Source organism: Lygodium microphyllum, chromosome 10 (genome assembly GCF_053477565.2).
Source record: "Lygodium microphyllum isolate KBCC chromosome 10, Lygodium_microphyllum_v1.1.10, whole genome shotgun sequence".
Classification (NCBI taxonomy): Eukaryota; Viridiplantae; Streptophyta; class Polypodiopsida; order Schizaeales; family Lygodiaceae; genus Lygodium; species Lygodium microphyllum.
In genome coordinates this window covers 5,527,963-5,548,087 of record NC_141144.1, presented here as the reverse complement: position 1 = coordinate 5,548,087, position 20,125 = coordinate 5,527,963, and the positions used below count along the sequence as shown (strand labels likewise).

Here is a 20,125-nt window from a genome sequence, read left to right as displayed (position 1 = left end):
GCTCTGATACCAAATGTCAGATGGGAGAGGATCGAGGTGCAGCTGAAGTGCAGTAGACAGTGTGAGAGTGAGAGACAGAGTTGAGCACGATACCCAATGCAATAGTACTGAATTGAGTGTTAGCTGAAAGTACAAATGATAACCCTTATACCTTAGGGTTATAAGGGGCTGTTCACACCCGAACACAGTAAGTGCCCGTAAGTGTGCACCACAAGCACATACAAAATAGTACACATAATCTGGGGGAAAAAACCTCTCCTACCGAGAGTAAAAAGTGCCCCAGTGTCCTAGTGATCACCCGCACACTCCCATATGAGCGTAGGCGTAAGTAAGGCGTGTGAGATACCCAACAAAATCGTTGTTTCCATTAGCTCCAGCTCTTTAGCTCGGATGGCTAAGAGCTGCTCCTCAAAGAGGACTACGCGCAAGGTGTTTGACTGGGGGGGACTCGCTGAGTGCGCCAGCGTTTGACCATAGGTTTCCATTGCACGTCCCTGGGAGAACCTACCTATCACACTGTTGTGCTACTGGATGGGGAGTTGCTGCAAGGGGAGGGAGCAACTGGAGAGGGGGGGGTGTCGATGGCGAAGGGGGAGATTTCTGTTTTCGATGGCAGTGGTGTGACAGTCTGACAAAGGGCCAGGGGAGCCCTGGCGAAGGCGAGGGGGGTGGGGCGCAGGCGATGACGAGGGGAGTGGTGATGGTCCTGTCGATGGCAAGGGGGAGTGACGCTGGCGATGGCGCTATTCCGGCGGGGCACGACGATTAGATGGGGCGGGTGGGTTAGCTCGCGCGACGTGACGGGCAAGAGAGCTTGTGCTTCCTATCCAAAATTAGATGTGTCCATCCAAAATTTGATTGGATAGACCATTTGCAACCCAAAGTGGTCCCAAGCCTTAATTGACCCCTACACATGCATTAATTAATTGATTGATTAAAGCCTAGTTCCTAGTGTCACCACTAACACTCAAAGGCCAATTAATTGTCCAAGGGTCAAACTAACACCAATTGTCACCTAGAACCCAGCCAGCATAACTTGTTGCAACTTTTGCATTTTGACACCCATTGCTTTCTTAGGGTCCTTGGCATGTTAGCATGAAATATCTACTATGTGCATCTCAACATTGCATATTTTATTATTAAATTAATCAAATGTCTTTGCATAAGCAAAGCATCCAAAAATTTCACATCCTCATGACAGACCTACGCCTTGACAAACCCTCAACAGCCTCGAATGGAGCTTTGCTAGTGAAACTATGCACCATATTGTTGTATGCAAACTCTACCAATGGCAAATACTGCTTCCACTATGTCTTATGCTTTGATACATAGCACCTCAAAAGATCTAACACTGCGGACTTTGCCTCTTCCGGTGTGGTACCCATTTTCTCAAACAATCCCTTCCAAAATAAACTGATCATCCAAGGATCTTGATCACTGACAATCGACTCTAGCATACCATGATACTCCAATATATACTACAAACATAAGTATGCCACATGATCAACCTTTATCTTCTTCCTCGCCGAAATAAAATGAACCTATTTACTAAACTTGCAAGCAATAATCCATATCCCATCATTCCCTCTAGGTGTCCTAGGAAGCTCAAAGATTAAATCCATAGCAATGGTCTGCCAAGGCCTATTTGGAATAAGCGAAGGCTGCAACAAACCCAACATCTCTTGCTTATCATGCTTCACTTTTTGACATATAATATATGTCTTGATAAACTGCTCTACATCATGTGCCAAAGCTCGCCAATAAAAAGATTTGCTTCACTACCCTAATTGTGGCATCAATCCCTCTATGCCCTACATAAGCGGGAGTATGACTCTCAGTGATCATCCTAGGCCTCAACTCCTTTGTGATACATAGTCGTCCATGCATCATCACAAAACCATCTCTAAGAACCAAGTGCTTATGCCTTTGGCAATTGCCAAGCTGATCGTACACATAGGCAAAATCCGAATTAGTAATATATTGATCCTTCATGGCATCTAACTCAATGTGATATATCATACTGATGACTAAGATCTAAGGCCTAAGGTCTACGGCTTATGTGACAATGCATCAACCACAGTATTCTTTTTACCATCAATGTGTACAATCTAAAAATGAAACATAGAGGAAAAATTTCCCCATCTCATATGCTTCTCTGACAACTTTGTCTGCGTCAGAAAGTGCGTCGTTTCCACATAGATAGTGCATGAATTACAACCAAGAGCTCTTTCTTATAGAACTACAAATTATTTTCTACACTATGGAGAAGACGACTCTCATAAGCCACAACTCAGTCATCCTGCATTAAAACAGCCCCAATGTTGTTCCCATATGCTTCACATTGAACCACAAATGACTTCCTTAGATTGGACAACACAAGTACAAGATCTGAAGTCATCTTTTCCTTAACTTGTCAAATGATGAAATTTCCACTATTGTCCATATAAATGATACATTCTTTTTCTGCAATGTATGCAATGGAGATGCAATTTCAGCAAAACCACATATATGCTTCCTGTAATGGGAGCATAGACCTAAAAAGCTACGGATCTCATCTACATTCCTTAAAGGGTAGCCATGAACATATTGCCTCAACATTTACGGGGTACATATGAACACCATTAGCTAATACAATGCACCCCAAAAAGTGGATTTAATGCAAAAAGAATTCAACGCAACTCATTGAACACAATGTTCAAATGCTTTCTATGCTCTACTTCATTCTTTGAGTAGACAATTGTGTCATCAAAGAAGGTGTCCACAAATCCCCTTTGTGGCTTGAAGATGCAATCCATCATCCAATTAAAAGTAGCAATAGCATTTGTAAGTCCAAAAGGCATCACAAGAAGCTCATAAAATCCAAAAGATGGCCTGAAAGCTGCCTTAGGCATGTCCTTTGGTATAATGCATATCTGATAATATCCACTTTTCAAATCTATACAACTAAATATAGTTGTCCCTTGCAATCTATCGGTAACATTATTAATCCAAGGGATCGTAAACTAATTCTTTATCGTGATTTTAGTCAAAGTATAGCAGTCAATGCACATACACCATGAGCCATCCTTTTTCTACACTAAAAGCACTAGAGAGTAAAACAGTGAAGAGCTAGGTTGAATCAATCCTTTCTATAACAACTCATTCACTTGGCTTGTAATCTCTTCCTATTGGGCTACACTAACCCTGTAGGGTGACTTATTAGGTGAGCTTCCAAAAATAAGATCTATGCCATGATGTTCTATCCTTTCAGGTAATAACTGCCTCAGAAGTGACTGAGAAAAGCAATGAACATACATTTTCAGAAATGAAATGTGATCCTTCTCTAGCTTTGACATATTTCCAACATTTTCATTATCAACCATATCCTTAGTAAAAAGTAAGTACGTTGAAATGTGATTTTTCATTACTTTGAAAATGGCAGCAGCCGATACAACAAGGACAAATTTCCCTTTCAACTTTACATCCAAAGAATGGGTCTTGCCCTTATGCTGAATAGTGATCACTTTAGCATGTAAATAAATCATTGCATGCATATAATGCACCATGGCATACCAAGCAAGATATCACAACCCTCAACTCAAAAAATAAAGAACTATTCACCCATCCACATATCCCTGAATGTGCAAACGAAGCTTTCCAATGAGCGGTCGGACAAACTCGGCATGGCCCTTACATGCCATACCAACTTCTCCCATGGATCCCATCTCATCCTCTCCGATGCCTAGACAGGTTACCATGTCTGTAGAAATGAAGTTGGCTCATGCTCCATTATCAAAGAAAATTAAAGCATGTTAATCTCTGATTTTGGCCCATGTTCTGCATAACTCAATAGTATCATCATTGGGTTGATCACTAACAGTATTCAACACCAAACCAACTCATGTTTTGGGCTTTTTATCCTTGGGATCTCCTTGATTTCTAATTTTCCAGCTTGCTGCCTTTTGGGACAGTCCTTAGCTATATGACCCTCTTGTTCACAAACAAAGCATTTATTTGCAGCCACTCATTCCATACATTGTGCAAGTGATTTCCAGCCCTTTCCATGCTGTTTTGACCTCTTTTCGAGCTGATTTTCAGTTCTGCCCCTTTTCTCAACCTTTAGCAACTTCTTCAACTTCTTCCCACTTCCTTGGAAGCCCAAATCTTTCCCACACAGCAATGTATCAACTAAGTAACACTCTATAAGCTGAAACATGCTAGACACCGTGGATTTAATGTAAAATCCCATGATTCCTTTAGGCAGCCCACATACATACTTTTCCACTTACTCGTGAAGAGAAACTAGACAATAAGAAGTTACTGGCAACAAAGCATCTCAAAACTTCTTATCCTATTGCTCCAAGTTCTTGCATTCTTTTGCATCTAGGTTATTCCAAGCTATCATGATGTCCACCTTAAATGTACTTCGGCACCACACAAAGACTGCAGCTGATTTTAAGTCCGAAACCAACACATTCAAGACCAAAAGCAACCATCAAAGTATGTTCGCAATGCAACGTCCGTAGTCAACACTTGGTACTATGCAACCCGCAAGGGTGGAAGGGAATTAGCCTAATTCCCAAGACGAGGCTTCATCCTTCACATATATAGCTTTGACCCAATCAGATACCCAGACTTCATGGGGTCAAGTTTCCATTACTATTCCCTCTGGAGATCCACTTAATTTGGTCCCAACGTCTAAAAACCACTTGCTAAAGATCATCCAAGCATATCGGCATGTTCTACTAGAGCCTGAAGACAACCAATTCAATACAAACATTTGCTTGAATTGAGCCCATGTTGACGATGCTCTACCTTGAATTAAGAGCATGGACCACCAATACAATGCATTCCCCTTCGAGAAAGTGGCTGCCTTCCAAATCTTAGAGAATCTAGTGAAGTTTCCTCCCAAATAGGCTGCACCAAATTATTGAATAAAAGTCAAGGCTTTCAGCCTATCTTGTGCACCATTGAAGGGCTCAAACTTCACCCCTTTTCCACCCTTATCATAGTCTTTCACTGCCCCTTTGGAAGTCAAGTTGTCATACATTGGCTACTGCAAAAAGGGTGCATTTGTTGTATTTGCATCATGACCAAGACTACAAAAAGCATTTGCATGACCAACACTCATTCCTTAAGCCCCGTAAGCATTTAGGGGTACATATGTATTACCAAACATGCCACTTTGTGCCCCATGCATCAAACCAATGCTGCCATACATAGGGTTATGCAAATTATCAGTCATTCCTGAATACATTGGACCTTACACAACACGCATAGGTTGCTGCATACCATAAGGAGTTGTGCCATACTTTCTCGCATGCGGTCCCTAACCAACCATTGCATGAAAAATAGTGCTACCACCAAAGTATCCTGGCTGCCCCAACATTGCATGCATGTCCAAATGTCCAAAATTCATTGGATTGGCACTTCCATGATGGCCCTACATTTGCAAACCTTGCCCTATTGGTACTAACTTCCTTTCTTCATTAGCATCATTGGGAGCTAGCTTCATGAGAAGGCTTTCACATTTTTTGCAGTACATCTTGCTGTCCCGAAGGTGTAAAAGATGATTTCTTCTTCTTGCCCTTGTCGTCCTTCATTGGAGCATTGAAAAATCGAGTGAACTGAGGATCCTTAGCTAATTCAGTAAAGAGATTTGCTGCTGTCCTAATTCAATTCTTAAACCAATCATCATCTTCCCCTTGTTGGTCATCAATATTATTTTGCCTTGAAGGGCCTACATCTTAACCAACATTAACATTTTCAGCTGCTTGTCCATGCTATGGGTCTTGTCCAAGATTAGGCATTGCATTTCCTTCTTTCCCATGTGAATGTTCATGCTAAGAGGCATCATCACTACTTGATTCCATCTCATTGTATGGTGACATTTTGCTGTAATTACTCAACTGAGTACAAATTCAGCACTAGCACAAAGCTTCTAGCTTGCAATCAGGTGCCTAAAGTCCACCAAGTCAAGGGATTTGATAGTATCCCAACAATGGAACCATGAAACCAGTCTTCCTCCTCAGATAAGGTGGCAATGACCTAATTTAGAACATAATTACAACAAAAACAATTTGCAAAACTTGAAATGCACACTTTACCATACAATCTTGGACATTGGACACCCTATTGGCCCCAAAACTAGTGCCCCTTGTGGTATTTCTTTAACTTATATTGCAATTGGAAGGAATACAACTAAGATTCTTCAATCTCGTCCGCTGATCCAAATGCCCCTTGCTATCATAAATGATCAACAAGCCTCCTAGGCAATTTGCCCCATGATCTTCACCCACAACTTGTCCAAAACGGTGATTGGCCAAACGCTACCCCAAATCAAATGGGATGGGCTGGCATCTAAAATTTCTAGCAATTCCTTGAATTCCAACTGCTGATTTCAGTCTTCTATTCCTCCAATTGCTGGCACAAGTCCCAAGGTGGCTGCTAAACACTAATTTCTACTCCAAATACAGCAGAAATTCCTTTGGTGTCCACCAAATTTGACTGAGATCTGCTCCAAGTGGCTGAGAGAATGGTCCAGAGAAGGTGAAAGAATGTCGTAGAGAGAAAAATTCCTAAATTTCCATGCGAGAAACCCTAGAAAATGGTTGCTATCCTCCTAGAGGCTGCCCCAAATGTTGTAGTCTGCTATTAAGAGCCACAAAATGGCTATCACTTGCTCCTAGGAAGGTTCCTCCTACTATTGGCAGCTTGCAAATGGTCCTCACAACAACAAAATCTGATCAACAGCCTATCTTCTCTCTCTCCCACAACCTGAATGCACCAAATGAGCCTCTACCAACCCCAAACAGCCTTTTGCCAACTGGAAACCTTCTTTCTTCATTTTCCAATAATTTCCAGCCATTTGATTAATTTTCAGAATTAATCAATTCTAAATATTATTTTAACCCTTTTTTACCCTACCCAAAATTAGATGTGCCCATCCACAATTTAATTGGCTAGGCCATTTGCAACCCCAAGTGGTCCCAAGCCTTAATCGACCTCTAGAAAAGTATTAACTAATTAATTAATGAATGCCTAGTCCCTAGAGTCACCACTAAAAGGTCAACTAATTATCCTAGGGCCAAACTACCACCAACTATCACCTAGAACCCAACTGGCATAACGTGTTGCAACTTTTGCCTGACATCCATTGCCTTCTCGAGGCCCTTGGCCTATTACTATGAAATATTTGCTATGTGCATCACATGTGCATCTCAACATTGCACATTTTATTATTAAATTAATCGAATGTCTTAGCATAAGCAAAGCATCCAAAAATTTCATGTCCCCGTGACAATGGCAACTAAGGCTTTGCAATCTATCACTCCGTATAAGGCTTGGCATTGCAAAAAGCCACATGTGGCTCACTTGCATGTTTTTGGTTGCTTGGCTTAACTTTGGTACCAATGCAACAACGCAAAAAGTTGGAAGATACGGCTATGAAATGCATTTTTGTTGGGTACCGCAATAAAAGCAAAGGTTATAAATTATATCATTCACAAAGCAAGCATATCTTGGTTAGCCATGATATTGTCTTAACTCTTTGTGGAAGATGATATTCAACCCTTACTTTCATGTACAAAAGAACAAGCGTATGCTCACAAAATAGCTATGATAGTTTGTTATCTCTTTTTAGTAGTGTGCAGTCACATGCAGTACCAAATGAGGCAGTTTTTAGCCTAAGCAAGTTTCTTGTGATAACAAAGACCACAACCTATTTCTCATGCAGATATGAATGATGCACTTCTTGATGAGAGAGTAGAGATTGAGCAGTCCAGGACTATGCCAAAAGTGGATAGTGCAAACATTGCGTGATAGTAAGTCGAATGCACCATTGGTTAGTGATACTCATTCAAGCTCTCGTAGTGCTTCTTATGTATCAAATTGTTATACATTGGTTGTTTCTAGTCTATGTGATGAGGATGAGCCCATGTCTTTTGAAGAGTCATGGAGTTCAAAAAAATCGATGGTTGCTATGCAATAGAATGATGCTATTTTCAAAAATGGTACTTGGTTTTTATGTGATTTAACCACTGGCAAAAAGGCTATTGGCACCAAGTGGATTTACAAGTTAAAAGCGCAAACTAGATGGTAGTGTTGATCGCTACAAAGCTAAACTTATAGCAAAGGATTATGCTCAATAGAAGGGCATTGATTTTGATGAGATCTTTGCTCCCACTTGCCATATAACAACTATTCGTAGCATCTATGCATTAGCAACTCATAATGGTTGGAATGTACATCAATTGAACATCAAAACTGCATTTCTCAATGATGGTTTACATGAGGAAGTGTATGTTTTTCAGCATCATGGTTTTGCACAAGGGGCAAGAAAACAAAGTATGCAAATTGAAAAAGACATTTTATGGTCTGAAACAAGCCCCTCGAGCTTGGTATGAGAAGACACATGCATACTTGATTGGACCTAGTTTTCAAAATAGTCCAACTGATTTGGATGTGCCTTTGATCATTATGGTTTATGTCGATGACATGCTACTCAGTAGTCCTAATGAGACACATATTGCTACTTTTAAGGCTTTTAAGGCTGAGTTGAATTCCGCTTTTGGCATGTCAGATTTGGGCATATTGCATCATTATTTGGACATTCAATTCAAGCAATGTGATGGAGGTATTGCTTTGTGTCAAACAAAGTATGTTGAGACATTATTGTAGAGATTTGGTCTTAAAGACAGCAAGCCAATACTCCTATAAAGACACGTTTGATATTGAGCCTTCATGATGCTAGAGATTGCTTTGATGTCTTTCTCTATCAACACACAGTTGGATGTTAATTCATGTATGATATTTTGATACTTGAGTGGTACTCGGCACCATAGCTGTTTTATCCCAAGGGGGGATCATTGCCGCCAAATTTACATGCTTTTTTGGATTTTAACTAGGTTGATCGTTATGGCACTCCTATATCCACAAGTGGTTTTTGCTTCATGCTTGGTAGCTCCTACATATCATGGTTAAGTAAAAACCAGCTCATTGTGGCCACTTTTTGTTGTGAAGCTGAGTACAAGGTAGCTTTCACAACTATGGTTAAGTGTGTTTGACTCAGACGCCTTTTGGTTGATTTGAGTGTTGGACACTCATCTGCCATTGTGATCTTCACTAACAGTTAGAGCGCATTAGCAATTACATGGAATCCAACGTTCCATGCACGTACTAAGTACATTGAAGTGTACTATCGTTATGTCAAGGAGAGACTCTCTATAGGAGAGATCAGCTTGGTCTATGTGCCAACACAGGACAACCTTGCAGATCTTTTCACAAAGGCTTTGCCTTGTCTGAAGTTTGAAGCTTCTTGTAAAGCTTTGGGCTTACTACCCTTTGTAGATTGATCCAATCCACTAACTTGGCACTTCCCTATACGAGTGCTAGCTCTTGTATACCACAAATGTTAGAAATCCCCCTTGGTCCCGGCCTCATGCGTCACGTCGCGGACCATCTCAACATGGTCTTCCAACTCAACACGACACGGCACAGCACACCATGGCTGCTCCTTCGGAGCTAGGATTCCACCTCCACATGGTAACGTAGCACGGAAATCAACACGACACTGTATCACATCATGGCACAACGCCAACATATCACAACAGTCCACCTTAACACCTCCCCCCAATCGGCAAGGAGTTCACCATGTCACCATATCTTTTCTAGTGCTCACCCAAGGACACACACCTAAAACCCTTCACTATGGCACAAGACCCCACTCACCTCTCACCCCACAAAACCGAAGCCCGTTCCCCTCACTAGTCACTGAATGCACTCACCATCCCCACTCTTACATTCCGTGTGGAGGCCCCGAGCCACCTAACCATGCCAAGCGTAATGCACAATGGCCCCATGCCATGACGCACCTTGGAGAGCCAAGCCTCAAGAGGAAGGTACCCCCCATATACCCACTCCCCCTACAAAAAACTCGAAGCCCACTTCAAGTTGTGTAGTTACTAAGATTTTCTATATACAAGAATAGACCCAATACTCATAAGTAGATTCAAAAGAGTGAATATAACTATATGAATCCCCCTACTTAGTTAGGTGGATTTGTTACCAATATATATATATACATATATATATGTACATACACACACACACACACGCACGCACGCGCACACACACACGCGCACACACACACACATACATAGATATGTATGTATGTATGTTATACATATATATATGTATATGTACATATACGTATCTGTATATATACATATACATATCTGTATATGTACATATACGTATGTACATATACACATATGTATATGTACAAATATACATATACACATATGTATATGTACATATATACATACATGTATGTATGTACACACACACACACACGTGTGTGTGTGTGTGTGTGTGTGTGTGTGTGTGTTATGTACACACATATATATGCATGCATATATATAAATATTCACTTTACGGCATACTTAGTCTTGTACATCTTCTCCTTACAGATCTCTCAATACACTTTGAGCTGTGCTCTCTCAAGCTTCTCCTAGCTGTGTACTTGCATTCCTGCAACCCTAAATCCAACAAAAATCCCTCCACAAAATTTTCTTATAACATACTCTAAGCCAAGACCAGCATCCTTAGCCATTAAAAAATATGTGTAGGCTCTTCCCAAGCAGCCATAAAGCCCTTAAACTTAAGCATGGGCAGGCAAAGACACGGACATATGTCCTTTGTACCTTACACTTCCTTGAAGGCTCCATGTGGCATGATTGTATCTCTATTAAAGCTACTCAAGGTGCTTTTGCAAAGATCCCTTTGCTACACACAATATGAGTACTATCCTCTGCAATATAGTCTCCCACTTCCTGTAAGCACAGATTTCTTGCCCCAAAATAAAAGTAAGCAGAATTTGACCAATTTGACACTACTAACAGCTCCACACAAGTAAAAGAATGGCTCTTTGAATGCTGAATCCGAGTTTGGACAAGACAGAAGCAAGAAGCTTTTGAATGCAAACTTCCCCTCCTGCACATGAAAAAAGTATGCATGCACAAAAATCTAAAATATTTTTTGGTGGATGCTTGTTTCACATATACATGCTATTACACAAAGATGGATGTCTTTGGGTGTCTCCTGACAGTCAAAACCGATAGTACTACGATTCCATCTCATGTTGGAAGATCTCCAAAAAGGTGACAACCAACCATGAAGTACAGTCTAAAAATTGCAAATCCCTGTTCATGTCAAAGGTCAAGGGCAAAAAGTGTGAGAAAATACAAAAGCCCACTTTACTCAAAGAGGATAGGCCATAACACGTTTGTTGTTGGAAAATCTAAATTGGCCAGGAGTTTCTTTGAATGTAAGTGCCAAGCAGTCACCAGACATAAAATAATGTTCTATGAAGAGGACAATATGACAGATACACTTTTCCATCTTCCACAGTCAAAACATCCTCAAAAAGCATAATGCTGAATCGGAGTTTGGACAAGACAGAAGCAATAAGTTTTTGAATGCAAACTTCCCCTCCTGCACATGAAAAAAGTATGCATGCGCAAAAATCTAAAATATTTTTTGGTGGATGCTTGTTTCACATAAACATGCTATTAAACAAAGATGGATGTCTTTGGGTGAGATATCTGACAGTCAAAACCGATAGTACTACAATTCCATCTGATGTTGGAAGATCTCCAAAAAGGTGACAACCAACCATGAAGTACAGTCTAAAAATTGCAAATCCCTGTTCATGTCAAAGGTCAAGGGCAAAAAGTGTGAGAAAATACAAAAGCCCACTTTACTCAAAGAGGATAGGCCCTGACAGGTTTGTTGTTGGAAAATCTAAATTGGCCAGGAGTTTCTTTCGTCGTAAGTGCCAAGCAGTCATCAGACATAAAATAATGTTCTATGAAGAGGACAATATGACAGACACACTTTTCCATCTTCCACAGTCAAAACATCCTCAAAAAGCATTGTGTGTATTCTTCGCCACAATAGAGCCAATTTATAATCAATTATTAGACTGTGCAATCATCCCTGACGTGAGGAGGTCGATATGGCCTCAATTTTCAGAAAGCAACCCAATGTGGCCCTTATTTATAAAAGAGCAAGCCAATGAGAAGGCTGCAACTAGAGGAAACCAATGAGAAGGCTCCAGTTCAATCCATGTTAGCTACAATATCATCAATCAATATGGCCCCACATCCCTGGGTTGACCTTTTACAGCCCATTTATCAAAAGGATTACAGACAGACACCATCACACATTTGTGTGGAAGGAGTAGTGGCTGCCATAGTTGCTTTTCCAGCTTATTCAATTAATAGTGTCCACAACTGGTGCGAGGGACAAAGTATCAAAGCAACCACATGTATTGCCTTTGCTCCTCCTAGTCCACATTTTCCTTTAAGCATTCCAAACCCAAAGTTAAGGGAATCCTTGATATAACAGACTGTTGCCACAAGTTTGCAACTAAACCACTACATAGAGTAGTCTTTCGAATTTCTTATTTTGAACACTTTCCTCAGGCCATTATATCATTTTTTAAAAAAGTACTATTGCTGATAAAATGTATCTGCAACCACTGAGTACCTGTCTTTTCATTGTATGATTGAAACTCAAAAATTCTCTAGCACACCTCAGAATTTGAAACATATCAGGCATCAAGAAAACGCTCAATTAGCTCATAATCACTTCAAAAAGAAGAAGTGTTGCACACTGCTTCAAACATTGTCCATGCTGTCCAGTTGTTGCATAGCCAGCGTAACATATGTCCTTGCAAAATGACCCAGCCATTACTAGCAAGTCTCTTGAAAGGATGAGATTTACATGTATCTGATAAGGATGAGCTAATCCATGTCCATAAAAAGGCATCCAGGATGTCATATCCCATAGAAAACTTTTTGGGAGATCGGGCATTAAGAAAACTCTCAATTACCTCATCATCACTTCAAAAAGAGTGTCTTGCACACTGCTTCAAACATTGTGCATGTCATCCAGTTGTTGGATAGTCAGTGTAACATATTTCCTTGCAAAATGACCCAGCCATTACAAGCAAGTCTCTGAAAAGGATGAGATTTACACGTGATAAGGATGATCGAATCCATGTCCATATAAATGCATCAAGGATGTCATATCCCATCGAACACACCTTTCTCGGAGATGCATGTGAAAAGTGACTGTTGGTACTTACCACTGCACAAAATCGATCCTGCCTGTTGAACACAAAACAGTATACCCAAACAAAACCTAACATCCACTGGGCAGGCCTATCCAGGATTCAAGAGTTTAATTTGTTTACCAAATTATCCAGAGCCTAGCATATCCTTTACCTATGGTACCACCTTCAATGTTCTTTCGTGCTACAAATGCCCCATTTGCTAGATGCAAAGTTGTAAAACAAGCTAGCAAGTGTTCCAGGGAGCTACCTGCAACTGGGTCATGCCAAAACTCTGCCTTGGAAGGTGGTACAGTTGATACAGCCCATTATGAGACAGCATCATAATATGCAGAGTTAAGTTGAAAGATGGAGAAGAAACATAGCCCATTATGAGAAGACAGGTTAGATTGTGGACATAGCAATTCTGGTGGTGCAATATTTCTCATTATGAGAAGGCAGATTAACATCACAGGTGGAGAAATATAGCCCCCTATGAGAAGGCAAGTTAAAATGACAGGTGTCACAAGGAAAGATGATGTAAAGTGTTTAGGTTGGCAGGTGGAGAAGAAATAATGTCCATTCATAAATTGATGGAAACAGCAAGGCAAATTCCACTATTAAAGGAATTCGAATAAGCCCATTTCTCTGGCAGTGCATCCTTCCAATTTCCACAAAGACATTTTTTTCACAAATGTATTGCCTTATCACAATCAATACTATCGCACCTTTACTTCTCCACTATCATCTGCTGCTGCCAAATAGTTTCCTTTTCTGGTCACAGCAACCTAAGGTTCAGAAAATCATGTTGTCACACTCCTGAACTAGATTTCAAGATTAGGAGTAAAGCAGATGCAGACTACATATATCCAGATACATATATGAACAGACGGTCCACCACTGCAGATAAACATCTTAGAAGGTGAGATTAGGAAGGCATGCAGGCGAGAGCAGATCCCAAGTTGAGAGAAAAATAAACATAATCTGACCTGATTGATCTCTTCTTTATTGAAGTTGTATTTCTTAACTTCTCTGCCAGATGATCCCTCCAACAAAAGAACAAAACATCATTCTCAAAATGAATGTGAAACAACAGTGAGATTAAATCGCTTTGATGTAGGTAAAATTTTGTTAATAACTCTGATTGACATACCAAACGTATATCAATGCAATAGATCGACGTTCCTGCTGCTGCATACAGGATATCTATGCTTTCTGTTGACAAAGAAAATCACCACAGACAATCATAGACACTTTACTTACAAAACCAACTACCCTCAAAACTAATCCTGTAACTTCAGCTTGGATACCCCTTTTGAAGGGAAGGTGGAAGGGTATCAAAGACAATATGGGCATAGCTATTAAAAGCCTTATCAGGAATAACATGTGGTTTACATATATTAGTTGCCCATCTGCAAGGAAAAGAAGTCATGTGACCTGTTTGGTGCTCTACATTGTCAATGTTTTGCATATATGAGTTGTCTTGCTAGAAGACAAGAAGTCATGTCAACTGTTGAACACTCTACATGTTAAAAGTTCACGTGATATCCATCGTATCTTGCTTGAGCAGGAACCTCAACACCTAACGGACATCCATCATATCTTGTTTGCACACCCAACAGACAAGATTTCATGTCAACTGTTGAAGGCTCTACATGATCAATGTTAACATGATATGCATCATATCCTGGTTGAGCAGGAACCTCAACATGTAAGGGACATCCGTCATATTCGCTTGAGGAGGAATCTCAACACCTAACAGACATATAGCTCATTATGGCATGGCATAGTATAGGCCATGGCATCTTTTACATTTACCTTCAATATGAACCTTACAGTAGCCTTCCTCTCTCAAAGGACATTTAGAATAGTCCATCCCCCCCCCTTCTGCCCCCCAAAAAAAACATGAGACATTTCAGCAAGCCCATCCAATCAACAATTTCTAATGTGTAAAACACCAGTGTCTCAGCTTTGAGCCTGTAAAAATTGGGAAATTTTATTATTCACAAGGCTAGAGACTGATATTCTTTCGATTTTGACTTCCATCTTCCATCTCATGTAAAGGCTTGTTAAAAACTAGTGGCAAGTTTACATAATGATAAAGAAAATACCACAAGGGCACTAGGGTTTGCGGCCAATCTTTCTTTGTCCGTCACTGGAATGTGATTTACCTTTGAAACTCTCTTTTCAGGGGGCCTAGGACATAATTAGTTAATGTGTAGGCTTGTGCACACATTAATATGAACCTTAATAAAAGTTTCGCTTAATTTATGAAATTTGGGCATGAACCACAATTTTGGATTGAGACACTTAGTCTCTAGAATCCAATTTATTCAATGGTGAACAATAAAATTATAGTATTCACTTTATCATTCACATGAAAAGTTGATAAAACAAATGGAAAAGCTGAAAAATGCTACGAGAGACATAAAACATGGCAAAAGGCACAAGAGACAGCTTTTCCTCAGGAGGCCGCCTATATTAGGGCAAGGCAGTGGCTACCTTGGAATCATCATCACTTATGGTAGCCTGGAGGAGAAGATCTGCTGATGATGCTGCCTAGCTTGCTAGCGAAGCTGATATAGGGCTGGGCAGAGCTGTCCAGGGCTGACCAGAGCTGTTCTGAGGCTCAGCGGAGCTATCACAAAGAGAGAAGAGTTGTTCGGGGCTGGGCGGAGCTGACACAAGCTGAATGATGGCTATGCTGATCAGGGCAAGATTGTTCCTGGCTGAATGACACTGTTATGGGACCTTCTGAGGGGTTCGGAGCTGTTCTATGCTATTTTCCTGAGATTATAGGCTTTTTGGAGAGGTTCATCCTGACAGATTTTGTTAGATCTTGTTCTTTTGCCAAGATCTGGTTTCGGGCACAGTGGTCTTCTTGTGCCTCCTACAATCTTTAGCCATATGGGTTCAAATCTATTGTTCTTTGTGAAGATAAGCTAGGGTTTGCAAAGAGAAAATGCAGAATGTATGAACAAGTCAAAAGCACTAAGACAGACAGAACACACGAACACAAAAAAATGGGAAGAAGAAGAATCTGATGAATGAACAAATGCTGAATATGAATGAGTGAAGAAGATAATCCAGATGCAATGCTCAAGGAGCAGAGACTAGACAGAGCTACAAACTCACATACATCCTGAACTGTACTCAGATATATACACCTTCTGTAACTTGAAATGTTAAATGATATCAAATACTAAAAGATTGCGGGTATTCTATAACTGCTGCTGTCTGCAAAGAAGAACTGACAGTTCAGAAGCATTGTAACAACAATGAAGAAGAGACAAATAAGTAGACAAGATAAAAAAAGGCAGGTACCTGGAGCAAACAAGATTGATGTGACTGCTTCACATCCAAAGAAGTCAAATTTGTGCACTCTATTCTTGCTCCTTAAGTCAAACAGACAAATAGTTCCATCCTGTCACAAAGTGGATATCCTAATGAGCCATTCTGTAGTTGATATTATGGAGTGAGTATACTCAGGCATCAATACAGCAATTCAAGCAATTATTGCCAATGTCTGCATAACAGTCACTCATGATAAAAAAGCAAACATCCTGTAAGAAGACAATACATGCAAGGTGATTATTCAATCAGATTGGAAAATCGTAACACCTCAATAGATGTACATGCAGCAAACAAAAGATAAAACATTTTGCTTCGCCCTTGGTTCCGCACCTAAGGTGCAGGAAGTATAGATATTCACAAAGAAATGGTGTAGCCCAAGCAATGTTAAAAATAAAAGCCTAGTTGCACATTCACTGACTACAAGTTTCACACACTTTCAAGCGGTAGCCCAGCACATCATGAAACGGATCAAGTGGCATAAGAAAGGCAGATCTTTGTTAATGGAAAATAACCCATTTAAGCATTGTCAGCTACAGATTTTGAATACAGACTATCCCAAAGCCAAACACAAACTTAAGCTCATTCTTGTCTGGCATTGCGAATAACAAGAGTCTTCGACTATGTACCATAATACAGTTGCAAAGACGAAAAGTATGCTGTTTCTCTCTAACATTCAACAACTCAAGCATACAAAAATCAATTGCGCTCTCCTTTCAGTAATCTGACCAACCAGCAAACCATAACATAGTATGACCACTCTGTTAGTTGGTGACTCTAGTAGCAACACAGGCACATGGCTGTAAGTTCTAGAAAAGTATTTGTTAATGCAATGTGTTACGATTGCCTTTGTACTTCCTCAAGCATTCCATTTTGTATGTTGCAATCTTAATATCTGTAAAGCTTTTTCCACAAAAAAAGTAGAGAGTTCTCAGCCATAGGCATCCAGTTCTCCAGTGTCATCTTGAACCCTCGGTCTGCAACCCTAAAGTTTGTTCACATTGTCCTAGACTTATGTTTATTTCATCCCATCGTCATGATAAGCCAAATTTAACATCTCTCTCTCTTAACACCCCTACATTTGATCAATAATGCATACTATGATAAGCATGCAGATTTTAAAAGTAACATTTCACTTGTTTCTAGTTTTCAGCTCTTTCTGATAGAAAAGGGTGTCAAGCTACCTCAGAATTAGCCTGAAAGACACACTCATCTTAGTGGCTACCTACCTTCGACTCCTATATAAACCAAAAAGAACTCCAATATTAAATTAAATTAAATTAAAAACAAATCTCTAGAGCACCGGTAGGACAACCACCTTCCGCTCACATACAAACCAAAAAGAACTCCAAAATTAAATTAAATATGAATTTCTAGAGCTTTGGTAGGACAAGTAGCTCAGAAAGGTTCTATAGAATCATGGGCACCAGCGCAATAAATCCCTTTATCTTGCATCTTTCCCAGCTTTCCATCATCAGCCTTTGTCTTCATCATCTTCTTATCATCATCATCTTATGCTACCACCCTACCCTCTCTGCATCAGCATTTCGGGTCAAGTGTTGTTGCCATCATCTTTCTCTATCCATCCACAGCATCCCACATGGCTATGCTTCTTTTTGTCCTGCACAATCTGCCTTCCCCAGCCAGCCATCATCTGCATTAGCTGGGTTTGGTGCACACACACACAGAGAATAGACACACAGTCATGAGAGAGAGAGAGAGAGAGAGAGAGAGAGAGAGTGTGTGTGTGTGTGTGAGCGCGCGGGCTTGTTGGGACATTATCACTTAGATTATGAATAGAAGTAAAAGTACACAAATATCTCTAAGATACTAAAGTACCCCCTCCAAGAGGTCAGTCACATGGGGAAAAAAGCCCTTCCCAGCAGGAAAATAAAAAACGGTCATGTGTAGGAGACCTTTCATACCAAACCAACCAAGAGAAACACAATAGCTATAACTGTTAACAAAACCTCGGAGTGAATGATGTGAACGAATGCAACCTATGATTGATCCATTCCCAAATGCTAGTGAGCCTCTAGCCTTGCAACTTGAAACTTTTTTCTCGGAAGAGCCTTTATAAACATATTTGCCACATTATCCTGTGTACAGACATCAACCAAGTCAATATCTCCAACATGAAACTGTTCCCTAACATAATGATAATGCACCTCAAAGTGCCTTGTGAAAGCATGAAACATTGGATTCCTCACAACTGTAAAATGCTCTAACTATCAATGTCGATAGGAGTGTTGAGCTAACATAAGCATTACATAAGCATTACATGCTGAATTAGCCACTTAAACAGCCCCAAATCCGCTTAATTAATTAAATCCCTAAAATGGTGCATGGTCTAAGAGAGTTTTGAAACAGTGCACGGTACGAGGTCTCAAAACTTTCTATAAATAGGTAGGCTACCCTCCATTAGCCTCAATCTCGTTTTTGCAAGTTTTTGGCCCCCTAGCTTCGCTGCCCACACCTCGTTCGCGGAGGACATCTCAGCCGAAGCTGCCCATTGCTATCTCCATCCATCAAACATATATTGCCAGCCCCATCTTCACAATAATCACCCCCAAGTGCTGTCGCCCACCTCCCAAACAGCTGTGTTTGCTGTCTAACAGCTGCACACACTGCATTTACTACTCCAAACTGCCTGCCTACTACTCCTACACCTGCGTTTGGTCCTTCCATCTACCGCCCAACACTTTGCGCACTTCACACCGCTGTGTTTGGTCCTTACTACTGCTGCCCAAGCTGTCTGCACCCAACACTTTGTGCACTTCACATAGCTATGTTTGGTCCTTACTACTGCCGCCCAAGCTGTCTACACCCTTCCAGTATTTATGTTTGCAGTCTTCTCTCTCATCTACTATTGGTCTGCATTACATTCGGCCTCCTTGGCTGCATTTGCTGGTGTTCAACTCTCGGAGGCTGCCTTTGCCATGTTTCCGGATTCGTCAGGAGTATGACACACACTCCTGCTCAACACTTCTACATCAGTCCTCCAAAGACGAGAGTTCAGGGTACAATTTTCATTCTTGCATGCTTTGTTTACTACATGAGCATTGTACATTCAATATTCAATCATTAATTCAAATTCACTATGTTTCATTATCTCTGAGTTACCCTAACCCTAAAGGCTAACTATGTTCTTCTGGATTTATGCTTTGTCATACACTTTCGTTTATATTTCTGCATTAGGGTATTTCTTCACATGGTATCAAAGCAAGGTTCTCTTCCACGAAACCTCGGCCTTTGATCTAAAAGCTCTTCGCAAGAAGCAAGAATAACAAGAGGGCAAGATGACTTCCAACACATCTTCACCACATCATCATGATGCTCCCAAGTGGATCTCTTGATTTTTGTAGGATACTCTACCAAAGCAAAAGCCTATCATCTCGTCAATCCTCGGATGAATAAGGTGATTGTGAGGAGGAATATAGTGTTTGATAAGAGGGACATTGTACAATCTTCTACACCAGATTTTATGCGCTTTCCTCACATTGTTTCTACTGAGATAATGTCTTCTGAGACGGGCCTACTACCCTATAACAAACCTTTTGTATATCAATTGTTTCCAAGACATATTGGCTCAATTATTCCAATATAATTTGATGCTTCTCTACTTTGAAAGGCAATTTGTATTATTTAGGTGTTTTAAAATATGGCTAGATATTCATCTTT

General features: G+C 40.4%; 1 protein-coding gene across 2 annotated transcripts in view; it reads right to left on the bottom strand.

The window, feature by feature from the left end:
* The window catches only part of LOC148029668 (Transducin/WD40 repeat-like superfamily protein), a 169,224-nt gene that overhangs the window by 133,434 nt on the left and 15,665 nt on the right, over positions 1-20,125 (bottom strand). Inside the window, exons 2-5 of one of the 2 annotated variants that reach the window (XM_087685943.1) lie at positions 16,418-16,517; positions 14,247-14,308; positions 14,083-14,139; positions 13,822-13,881 (exon numbers count right to left, since the gene is read on the bottom strand). In XM_087685943.1, coding sequence (XP_087542069.1) covers positions 13,822-13,881; positions 14,083-14,139; positions 14,247-14,308; positions 16,418-16,517 — 279 coding nt within the window. The remainder of the gene's footprint in view (positions 1-13,821; positions 13,882-14,082; positions 14,140-14,246; positions 14,309-16,417; positions 16,518-20,125) is intronic. The other variant, XM_087685944.1, reaches the window with a different exon arrangement.